This window comes from Falco naumanni, chromosome 5 (genome assembly GCF_017639655.2).
Source record: "Falco naumanni isolate bFalNau1 chromosome 5, bFalNau1.pat, whole genome shotgun sequence".
Lineage (NCBI taxonomy): Eukaryota > Metazoa > Chordata > Aves > Falconiformes > Falconidae > Falco > Falco naumanni.
Genome location: NC_054058.1, coordinates 61,962,906 through 61,975,437, shown reverse-complemented (window position 1 = coordinate 61,975,437; position 12,532 = coordinate 61,962,906). Strand labels below are relative to the sequence as shown.

General features: G+C 44.2%; 1 protein-coding gene across 1 annotated transcript in view; it reads left to right on the top strand.

The window, feature by feature from the left end:
* The window catches only part of EXOC4 (exocyst complex component 4), a 413,600-nt gene that overhangs the window by 345,772 nt on the left and 55,296 nt on the right, over positions 1–12,532 (top strand). The window contains exon 13 of the mRNA XM_040594462.1: positions 2,757–2,912. Within this exon, the coding sequence (XP_040450396.1) occupies positions 2,757–2,912 (156 nt within the window). The remainder of the gene's footprint in view (positions 1–2,756; positions 2,913–12,532) is intronic.

The window sequence follows — 12,532 nt, the reverse complement described above, 5'->3', positions numbered from 1 at the left end:
GGAGAATTTGTCTTGGGACTCCAGTGGCTCAGGGACTCACGAGTACCACATTGCCAAAAGGTGAGAAAAGCAGGAATCATGTGGGTTAGGCTCTCGGAAAACACTGACCCTAAGAAAAACAAGGACACCAAGCTCAGTTTGCAACTTGCTATAGCAGCCAAACGTCCTCCCCTCTCTCCTCCCCCAACACCTACTCCGAAAAGCAATAGGATTTTTGAGGACAGCAGATAATAAGGATCATAAAACAGAGAGGCAGCTCTGTCCTCTGTATAACTCCATCAGAAGTCTCCCAAAGATGACTTGCATTCATAGATATCTGAAGGGCTATGATAAGGCTGTAAATAATTGAAGAGAGTAAATAGTGAAAGTGGTGAGAGCTGAGGCTGCTGTAAGGGGAAATAAGGGGGAGTAATGGGATGAAATTGAGTAAAGTAAAACATGAGCACAGTATCAGGATTTTATTTTATTTTATTTTTTATCCAAAAGTTAGATTTGTTCAACTGTGAATTAGACTCCCAAGGGAAGGAGGCTATTACTTTAGTCTTTTGAGTCTGGAGAGGACAAAGCACTGGCTAATATATTCAATGGAGTAGTTGTCTTGCCTTGGCAGAGAAATGGCCAGATATCATCAAACTCAGTTTTTCCATCTCAGATGTCAGAGATTCTGGTGGAGCTTTATTTTTTCCCCTCAGTTTTCACTAGGTAAAAAAAAGAGACCTTTTTTCCTAAGTGGAAAAACACCAAGTTCTTAACAGCAGCAGAAAGCCAAATTGAAATTTTGATGCCGCGGTCTTCTGTGGCTGGAAAGAAAATTCATTTTTTTTTGTCTGTGGCAGATTGAACATGAAATTTAAAGAGAAGGAAAATTTATATGTAAGTGCATGTGACAAATTCATCTTCACAAATTGTGTGTGCTTACTGAGCAGAGGTTGTTTTCTTGGTGGTAGGTGAAAGGAGTGATAGGTTGCTCCATGCTGGTGGGAAAAGAAGTAATCTGCTCTGTTTCAAGATAGATTAGCTTTGGCTCCTATCTCAATGCCTTTTTCACTGTTTTCCTTTTCAAAACACTGATACGCAGTGTATTGTTACTTTTATTTCTGGTTATTGACTAAAACATACCTTTCAGGAAATTTAAAAGTAGACTAGTTAATCCGCACAAACCCCTTCAAAATGTGCAGTGTCTTTATTGTGATTTTGCCTGACTCTTCCCAAAACCACCACCTGAATGCTAGTGACAGCTCTGAGCATCTGCCCCATGCATCTTTTTGATGCACAAAGTTTCTATCCATGTTGGACAAGCCATGTTTTCTGGGGAACAGTAACAGAAAAGGATCTCTCTGGATTTCACACTTCTTCAGCCCCTTGCATTGTAGGATACAGCAAGCATGCATAATTTCTAGGTGTCTTGTAGCCTCGTGAGCAAGGAGTGGTGGGTGTTTGTGGGGAAACAAACAAAGAGCCTTTTCCGTATTTTTGCATAGTAGAAGGTGATCAGTCTCTTAGCACACAAGAGAGATCCTGATTCTGTTGTAAACCTGCAGCTAAGCCTTTTCCATAGGAACAAGACCTCTGAGACCTTGTCTTTTCAGATGGTCCCTTTCTCAAATCACACTGTGCTGGTTCAGTGGGTTTGCCATGTTCTTGTTACAGAAGGCAGGAAAAAAATCCTGCTGCTGTCCATTGAAGAGGTCTCCATCATGCTTTTGTGTTGAGTGGTATGGACAGGTTGCACGTCTTGGGCTGGAGAAGCAGTCCAACTGGTCACCATGCAAGGACCTCCTAGAAGAGCCTTCCAGGTGCCCAGCAGAGAAGGAAATGAGTGATAGGATCTAGAAGAAAACACCAGCACCCCTAACTCCCGCTTGCCTTTTCCAAAAGATGGAAACACCTCCCAGATCCTTGCTGTTTACTGAACAACCCAAGAACAGGAGAGGACTTTCCTGTCACAGTGTGACAGTGAAGTAGCAAACGTTAATGAGGACTATGCTGATGGTTGTTCATGAACAACCCTGAGAAAAAATAGGCAACTAACGGACTCCTCCAAATACAGCATCCTGTTTGTCTCCTGAAATTGCCAGTAAGGAATTCAGATTAGTTACACTGCCAAAAATACTAAACAGGGAAAGACTTCGTAATTGGAACATGCTGTGGTCTTTGATTCGATTTCACACATACATACAATTTAGATGAAATCTCTATTACTAGGTGTTTTGATTGACTGGACAGAAGATCCTGGACCCTTCATTTCCTTTCACTGTTTCAGACAGGGTCCCCAAGCTGGGCCAGCTGATGTACGGTGAGCTGGTGGCTTCCACCCAGGTCTTCCTGGGCAGGTTTCCACGTTACAGTCACAACACAATCAGTAGCGGCTGGCAAGCTGCATTGAGATTGCAAAGAACAAATGAGCCATGGAGAAACTACCTTCTCTCTCTTCTAGTACAGAGTGACCTCCTCTGGTTATGTAAATGGTGGCAAGTTGAATGATTTCAAGGGTGGGGAGAATATGGCCCTTTTGCCCTCAAAGGACTCTATCATAAAGTACATCAACAATTGGGAGCCTAAAGTGAATTTTATATCCTGTCCACTCATGTTGCCGTGCCCTCCACACGAGCACTTCGTTGAACTTCTCTTTGGACCCCTTCCTTAATGCTTAATGCACATGTGTATGTAATAGGGATTGTAATTAATACGTGCAGAATTACATGGAAAGTACAATTTGCTTCACACTAACAAGATTGTTGCTGCTTTCCCCATAGGAGCATTGTGCAGTCGGATGAAAAGCTGGTGATCAGTGCATCCTGGGCTAAAGATGATGATATTAGCAGGCTCCTGAAATCTCTGCCTAACTGGAGCAACATGGCACAGCCCAAGCAACTGAGACCCAAGAGAGAAGAGGAGGAAGACTTTATAAGGTAAAATATTTTATGAAGTTGTAAAATGGTTTCAAGGAGAGCAGCAACAATGGTACAACCTTGCTGGAAACAAAGTAATTACGGTGTTTGCATAGCTGCTGTGTTCTCAGGTGTGAGAAAAATCATCTTAAAGTCATGTAATTGTTTAGGTTGGAAAAGACCTTTAACATCGAGTCCAACCGTTAACCCAGCACTGCCAAGTCCACCACTAAACCATGTCCCTAAGTGCCACATCTATGCATCCTTTAAATCCCTCCAGGGACGGTGACTCCACCATGTCCCTGGGCAGCCTGTTCTGAAGCTTGACAACCCTTTTGGTGAAGGATTTTTTCCTAGTATTCAATATAAATCACTAGGCATCAGCTTTGCTGACTGAAAACTTCCTGTGTGTTGCCTGGATTTGGTTCTCTTGATGGTATCAAGAAGTCATTAAGGAAATAACCTGTTTGGGGGATGTTTCTGGGCTTTGCTTATCAGTCGGATGATGGATTGGTGGATAAACCATCCTGAAGCTCTTTATCCTACAAGAGAAAGGAGAAAGCAGAGGAGCTTCTCACATGCAACAAGGACAGAAGAGAGGGAGGCCAAGGTTCAGTAAGGAGCTTCAGTGGCAGTGCCATCTTGCTGCTTTCCTACCATTATGGCTCAGTCCTGCTTGCTCTGTTGTTCAAACAAGGCTGTTTGAAGAATCGTGCTTGTGAATCGAGTCAGGAGAGTGGCTGGGGTGGGGGAGGAAAAAAAAGGGTTATTTTTAATTCAGGCAGATCCTTGTACTGGTTGGTGGTGCTACTCTGATCACCCATGCAATGAAAAGAGCAGCAGCCTGTGACCTAATGGAGGGGCCAGCTGGTTGTGCTGGGCAGGAATTCCCAAAACTGGCATTGTCACCAAAGCTGTCCTCCATTTGAACCATGACCTGGTGATGTTTCTCCTCTGTCCCAACCCCAGGAGCTGTGTAAGGAAAGTCAGATGAGAAATATTGGTACCTGCATAGGGGATTCTTTCAGATGCAATTTACTGTGCCCAAACCAGATTTTCAGGCAAGTGAAAGCCTGTAAGCAGGCAGATTGCCTTTCCCTACACACTGTAAATGGCTTAGTCTCTGAATCGTTGATGCGTTCTGAAGAAACAGGTCCTCCTTGTCATTCCAGTGAGTCAGAAAGCTTGTCTGCACATTCCCATCACTATTCATCACTTACTTGATTGGCATTTGGCTATAAAACTGTAGGAGTAAGTGAAGCTGTTGAAAATAACAAGTCTAATTTGCCCAGATTGTCATTTTAGTTATTCACTGAATGCAAGCACAGTAACATAAAGATGACGCAGTCTGGAAAGAGGAACGACGAACAGTATAAAATATGTCTAGTCACAGAAATGTTTGCTCATACTGCAGTGGGGATAATCAGTTTTGCCAGTGTTTTAAAAAGTCTTCAGTGATGCTAGAAGAGCAAGGATGGAGAGCCCTTGAGGTTTTTTTGCAGTCGCTGAGGTTTTTTGAGTTTCATTGGTTCAGTCTTAGCCTCCATCTTGCCTTCAGATTTATCCTTTGTTTCTTGGCATGGAAAGCAGCTGGGATGCCCTCCTGGCTCTTACTGTGGTTTCTGAGCTGTCAGCATGGGACACCAGAGGTCCTCTGGATGCAATGCTGGGTACTACTAACTGAGCATAACCTGTTAATGCAAATCCCTGGCCAGGCTGAATCTGATGGTCAAGCAGTCTGACAACATTTTAATCCTAACACGCATTTTATTCCAGTGTTGTCATTGTACTGTCCATTAATAAGTATTTTGTGACATTTTATCAGAGATGTTGGAATGGAAAGCCATCTACATTGAATTCCCTCAGAAAAGGTCTTGTGCTGTGTCTTATTTTTAGCCTAGACATTAGGACAAAGATCTTTTCTGGGTATCTGTTTGCACAGAGCATCATGTATTAAGCCTCAGTTCCTCAGAGTGCCATGTGAATGCTCCTGTGGTATTAATTTAAGTTATAATAATTGGCCTGGGCCAGTTTCAGCCATTGATGGTAAGGAACATGGCTTATAAACTTACTCAAGAATCTGTGCTTCTCCTGAAAGCTTCAAAATAGTATTAATTGTTTGTCCAATTTTTTGTCATCTTCTTTCCATTTAATCAGGCTTTTTTCAGACTTTCTCCTAATACAAAGGAACATGATTTCTTCACTGCTGTTGCTTCTTTCTCTTTCTCTTGGCGCTGCTGATGAATTGGGAATAATTCTGCCGTAGTAATTTCTGCTTGAACACTGCAGTGGAGCCAAAGGGAAATGGGTTCAGTGGATGCTTTGGGTCATGGCTGTGGTGGGAGATTCTGGGGACAGCTCGTTTCATTATCACTTTAACTATCCAAGATATTTAAAACCCTGATATACAGATACCTACATGCATTCACAGACCGCCCTCCTTGGCTAGCAGGGACGGACTAAGCATCCTTTCCTGGAAAGGGAGGTTTAAGCTTGATGAAACATGGAAGCATTTTCTTTTTGGACATAAACCAAGGCTGACAGCAGTGCTTGAACTACTCGGCAGTACCCCTTTATGAATGCTGCTAAATTAAATATGTCCTGAAAGTTTGCCACCAGTTTTTGCACTGTGGCAGGAAGAGATACCAGTGCGCAGTTTTCTTTCCCTCCCTCTCCCCAGGTTTCCTATAACTCATTTGTTTAATTAAAAAGAAGAATCCAAACATGAAGTCTTCCCAAAAAAATTCTAATGCATACCTGTGTTGACAGTGATTGATTTTGTTGCCTTAACCTGCCACTGTCTCTTTTGCAAATAGATGTCGAAAGGTAGGGTAAAATACTAGCAGAATCTTCCCATTAATATTCTGGTGTGGCTGGCCAGACAAAGGGACCTGATTGAGCATATTATAGTAACTCAGAACTTGGCAAGGGGAGAAAGGAAAGAAAAGTCATGCCTCTATTCGTATAATTAGTTTTTAAAGCTCTGAAGGCTATTTGGCACTGGGGTGAGTGTGAAATATGCTGCCTTTATCGCTTTATAAAGGTTAGCCTTCGGTTCATTACTGAATCAGATATGTTGGTGATAAAACGCAAAGATGCATCATTTCCAGGTTTGCCTTTGATGAGGAAAAGCAATGTAAAAAGAGTTTCAGAACCAGTTGCACTCGAGTTACAGCAGAAATTCTTGCTTTTTGGTGCCGTTCTGCAGCAAGTGGCAAGGGCACTGTGTGCCCGAGGGAAACCACTTCTGGGGGAGCTGAGAAAGGCATGCTGGCAATTCACGGGGCAACACATTTGCCTGGAAACCTCACATTGGTCTGAAGATCACACCACAACACAGATCATTCTGGTTGCATATCTGAGATACCAAACCTGCGTTAGGAGGAGGATGGTGATTTTCCTCTCGCCTTTTGACTCCAGCAAGCTCCTGGACACTGAACTTGGGATCAGATTCTCAGGCGGAAGTTAATGGAGCAATAAAAAAAAAAAAAACTGTCAGCATCTCCATGTGCAACATGACTTCTCCTTTGCTTCTTTAATGAGGGTAACCTGACTGCAGGGTGCTCCAGCTGCCTGCTGCTTGTTCCCCTGCATCTCCTGTTCATATTGGGATGCTCATCCTCACTTGCTCTGCACCAAAAGGATGGGATATATTTGAGCAACATGGAAGGATACCTGTGTAACAGCAGATACTTCACCAAATCATCCCAAATGGCATTGGTCAGAAGTTACGCTATCCCAGATGCTTGTTAGGACCTCTTCTCTTCTCTTGATTTAGTCAATGCTGATCCTCTGACTGTATTTCCAATGTAAAATTGGAGCCTGTGTGTAGATTTGGGTCTGCTTGGGGAATGTGTTGCTATTGGACAAGGCAAAAAAGTCAAGCTGAAGGAAGAGAGCAGGGATGGGCTAAAGGGTATCCCTCCAGAAGGCATGATGGGAGAGAGAAATGTACCCTCCAGTTCTGGATGTGTGTTGGGACTGTGTCTTGGGAACCACTGTCCCACACCTCAGCTCTCTTGGGGCATGCAGCAAATCTCACCTGTGCCCTGGGAGAGCACATCATCCATCCATCCAATGGCACCAAAGACACTGGGGTACACTCCAGAGAATGAAATCTCCTCTCCTTTCCTTTTCATAGGGCAGAGCATGCAAAGCTGGTGGTGGGCAGTCAAGAATATCTCTGTTCCAAACACAGAGCTTTGCTTAGCCCTGGGAGCAAGAGCTAAAAGAGCTAGTGGTCTGAGGCATGGTTTTGCACTGCAATGAATTAGAAATGCTCCTGTGAGCTCTTCCTCAGAGGGTGCCTGAGGGCAGTAAACTCAGGAGTTTGGTACAGAGCGCCTAGGACTGGTCACAGCTCGAATGGCTCAAAGCTGGAGGAGCGGCTGCTGCAGCAGAGGCTGCGCTGCCATTCGGCGAGACCTGGCCGGGCTGGAGAGCTGGCGGAGAGGGACCTCACGGAGTTCAGCAAAGGCCAGTGCAGGGTCCTGCCCCTGGGCAGGGACAGCCCCACGCACCAGCACGGGCTGGGGCTGCCCTGCTGGGGGGCAGCTCTGCGGGGAAGGGCCTGGGGGTTCTGGTGGGCAGCAAACTGCCCCTGGGCCAGCAGCGTGCCCTTGGGGCCAAGAAGGTCCCTGGGACCCTGCGGGGCATGAGGAGGAGCATGGCCAGCAGGGCGAGGGAGGGGATCCTCCCCCTCTGCTCTGCCTCCGTGAGGCCGCGTCTGGAGTGCTGGGTCCGGTGGAACTGGGCTGCCCAGTTCCAGAGAGATGGGGAACTGCAGGAGAGGGGCCAGCAGAGGCTACGGAGAGGATGAGGGGACTGGGGCATCTCCCTGATGAGGAGAGGCTGAGGGAGCTGGGCCCGTTTTGCCCGCAGAGGAGAAGACTGAGAGGGCACCTTATGGGTGTCTACAACCATCTCAAGGGCGAGTGTCAGGAGGACGGGGCCAGGCCCTTGCCAGGGGTGCCCAGCGACAGGGCACGGGGCAACGGGCACAAGCTGCAGCACAGGGAGCCCCACCTGAACATGAGGGAGAACTTCTTTACCGTGAGGGTGCCAGAGCAGGGGCACAGGCTGCCCAGAGAGGCTGTGGGGTCTCCTGCCCTGGGGACATTCAGAACCCCCTGGACGTGACTGTGTGCAGCCCGCTCTGGGAGAGCTGCTTCAGCAGGGGCTGGGCCGGGGGGGCTCTGTGAATTACTTCCACTGTTTCTAAAAGGATCAACATGCTGTGAACTTCCCATTCTCTAAATAAACAGTCTGTGGAAGCCCAGAAACCAGAACTGGGAATGAGCTGGAACAATTTGCGCTGGACCGTTAAGTCCTTCCCTTGGCACAAAGGGAGAGCCATGGTGGCAGGAGCATAGTGTTCCGGTCGTACCTGCGGGTAGGGTGGTCTTTCCTTGTTTCACATCTCTGGGCAGCCAGAAGGCATTGGCCAAGGATTTCATTAAAAGCTGTATCTCAGGTTGTACCTTCTGCTCTCTGGTGGGTGTTTTTTGCAGTGTTTGGTTTGGAGCCTTCCAGTATATTTGTTCTTTGGGCTGTCTTAGTGTTTTTTCTGCTGTGTGGTCCTTTTCTGAAGCTCTGATGTTTTATGGAAGGCTTTTCCCTTTCTTTACCTCCTAGCTTTCCCTCCCATTCTCACTTGTAGGTTTTTCTGTATCTCTTTCCTTGGGTCTTTCTCTCTCAAGAACAAAAGATCTCCTCCAATTTCTCAGGCTCTGTTTAATATATTTACAATATTTTTAAAGGGTGAAAGGATAATTTTGTAAGATTGGCAGCAGACTAGACCTTTTTTCCCTCTACTGGGACTATGAATCTGAGCATACCGTAAGTATGTGTCAATTCCATTTGATGACAGTCTTGTCCTTTATGTGAAATGGGTTTCTAGATCTCTTTTTTGGATCCTACAAGAGAATGTGCCTCTTCATGAGCGCAACTGACACTAAACCCTATTGCTATCAAGAGAGGTGTAAAAATGAGTAAGCACCTGAATCTTCACAGAACACCTTTGTATCCAAGAAGTTTCCTTCTGTCTTTGCCTGTCCTGTGAATGCAAAGAAGTTTCAGAGGATTTGGGCTGGATTTGGGTTTTTTTGAAGATTACATATATTTTGAACCTGAATCCAGGAAGAATCTCCCGGTTTCAGATTTATTAATCCTACAAATTGCATTGTGTATTGAAATGAGTGCAGCAATGCCCAGCTCTTCCAACATACTTTAGGTAATGTCTATGCCTCTAAACTGTGTAGCAGGGATGGAGGGGGAAAGCACAGCCGAAGCATTGAGATTCAGCTTCTCCACAAAGATGTAATAACAGCTCCTGCTTTAACAAGATTGCATATCACTAAATCACATCATTAGAGCTACACAATGTACTCCAAGACACTTCCTTGTCTGCTGTGATAAATTGTATAATAGCAACTTAACAAGACCAGAATATTCAAATAAATTTAAGTGAGAAGATGTCGTGTGATGTTACCATTTAAAATTGTCAGTTAGCGATGTCTGCTTTTTGACAGTGTTGTGACCTCTCAGCAGAGATTTGGAGCTGCTGAGGAATGCTGGTGCTGATCACGCCAGTCCCTGATAGAGATGCACAAATTGTTGTCGAAGCTTTGCAAATCCCAGTGAACCTCAAATCTGGGTCGGTTTTAGGATGGGCTAGTTCTTCAGTCCTTTAAAGCCAAATACCTTAGGTTGGCAGGGTGAATTTATATCCACTGAGGATCCTTTGCAGAAGCTTTTCATCAGGACTACAGTGCTGTTTGGATGTGCTGTGAAAAGTGTCTTCATGTGCTGAATTTTTAAAATACCTTCAGGTGCTGAATCTTTGAAACAAGTGAAACGGTATCTTCTGCAGGATGATGGTTGAGCTGGGGTTTATTGTTCTTGCGGCAGTAAATGATTTCAGCGGGCTTCCCTTTGCAGAAAAAACCTACGTGGGTTATTTGTTTTGGTGCTTGCATGATTCTTTATTATAGTCAAACAAATTCTGGTGCAAGATGAAGAAACAAACCACCTTTTCTCTCTTTGCTTATAAGTAAGAACATAATGGGAATTTCTTCAAATTAATCAAGGGGAAACTTGTCTGCCTGGGTAGTTTCTATATACAGTTTTTAATATGGTCTCCAGGCTGACTCTATGATTCACACACAGGAATAGAAAATAAATGGGTTATATGAATTTCTATACAACAGAAATACATAGAAAAATTTACTGATCCAAAAGAAGCTGCAAAGGTGCAATGAAACTGATGTGAATTCTATTATTACAATCTTTCCATTAGAATGTGTATCATGTTTTGAGACTGTATATGTACTATACATATTTTAAGTGCTTTATATTAGGTAGCATATTGAGTTGTTATATGGCAAGCGTTTTACCCAGTAATTGCTTTCAGTAACATTTTCATGGATGTTCAATATATTGTGGTTTTGGTACAACATCGTGACAAAGCAGTAATCCTTGTTTTGTGAGCTCTTCCTACAGTATTTGCATCTTTGTCCTGTTCACACCTTAATAGGTATTTTTAGGGTATTTCCTCTACAGCCACAGCTCTGCCTGCTACTCTTAGCTGCGGTTTAAATTAATTTTGTTGCTTCCCCTCTGCAAGCATCCGATGCTCAGTGGAAAGCATTCCTCTGAGGTCTGCAGTTGAGAGGGTGTGAGAAAGGACAGGAGTGTGTTCCTGGGGAGGCTCCCAGTGGGCTTACTTGGTGTGTGTGTGTGTGTGTCCCACCTCCTACAGCTCCATGCACCCTCCCAGCAAGCTTTTTCCTCGGTGTTATCTGCTGAAGGGATAATTGACACTAATTTCTTGGTAGAGAAAAGGGAGAGGAGCAGTAAGTGAACGTAAAGCTGCTGCCAGGGGTACCTCAGAGACCTCCTTCCTCATTCTGCAGTATTGATATGGACACTTGGCTGCTGTTCAGCCCTGCTCTGTCACGGTCCGAATGCCTTAAACGTAGCACAGGTCATCTTGATTTATCACACATGCTCTTCCCTGGCCTTTCTTCCCTTGCATACAAGTTTCCCATCCTCTCATGTATATGCTAAAATACGGATGAGAGGAAGCCTCGTATATTCTCATCAGTCTCTCTGTTTCCAGGCAGTTTAGCTCAATAGGTTGTTTCATTTTATTAACAGCTCATCATTGCTCTTGGTTGCTGGAGGAGAGGAGGGGGGAGCCAGTCTGCCTGCATAAGACTCCTCTGGAGAACCAGCCTCTCCCCATCCCTGCTGGTACCATGCCAAAGATGTGTTTTGCATCCCATACGGTATCCATAGAACAAGGTGGATCTAAGGCTGACAGATTGCTGGTCGCTGTGTTTGGAAAGGAACAAAAATAGAGAAATCAAGATGATTTAACAAAGTGAAACAGAACAAGGTACTTAGTTAATCCAAGGATTAAGCTAGCACAGCCAGCCTGCTCTGACAAAGCGGAGATTTAAGTGAGTCCTGTTGCAGTGCACACAAATCCCGTGGGAATCGAGTCTGAAGGGCAATGAAGCGGTGTGGCACCAGCATCAGATATTGGTTTAAGGGAGCATGAGCTCCCACAAAGAAACAGCTGGACAGTGAAAAAAGGCACGTGAGTTTGCTTTATTTGCAGTGTAGTTAATAAGCAATATTAATTCCATCTGAAGCGTGGGTATATTCACAGCTGAATTAATCACAGGAGAGTGGAGCATTGCCTTTTGTTACAGATCTGTAAAACACAGTTATGAACTGCTTGGTTATGAGACTTTCTAAAATATATCATCTGTGTGGCTGGAAATTTCCATCTTTGGGTGCTCATCAAAAGATGGAGGATCTTTTATTGTTCTCAGAAGCTTTGGCAAAGTCCAAAGCAAACTGCTTGGGTAAGGTAAGATGGGATTTGAATTTTCAAAAGCATGGTAATTCAAACCCAAGGTGCCCACTGAACCATCAAAAACTCATAAATTAAATGCAGAAGGTAGCTGCAGAGCTCTTTGTATGTGCTGGCTCTGTCTTAGATACACGATTACAGATACAAATGTGACAAGTATTGGCTGAGAAACTGTATGGGAATCAAAGGTCTAAAGATGCTAATGTAGTGGAGGTATTCAAAAGAGCAGAATTAAGGTTGGATATTCAGTTGATCTGGGGTTTTATATCCTTCCGGTTAAGTGTTTAGCCTTGCAAATTTAATAAAGACAAAGAAAGGCATGTAGTGAATATTCTCTCAAGCAGGCATCCAGAACACGAGCGAAAATTTCCTTCATGGAGACGTTTGCTACCAGCAGGTTTAAATTGAAATTACAGGAATCCACCAGAACTCTCTAAAGTTACCTTCTAAGAGGGAGTTATTTGCTGAAGGTTGTCTCCACTTTAAGTTTCAGTTTGTGTGAAAGTAAGTTGGGGGTTCTGCAGTCAAAGATGTGTATTAAAGAAAAGAAATATATTTGCAGCCCTTTTGATAATTTCTTCTGTTGTTTTAGAGCAATTAGCAGAATCACATTGATCTCAACAACATTTTAGAGTATAGCTTCCCATAGAAGATCTTATTTGTATTCCCCCCAGGAGCAAAAATAGGAAATACACTGTGCTTTGTATTATATAGATTTTTCCCAGTCTGTCTGAAAGCATTGTATTATTCATGCACAGGC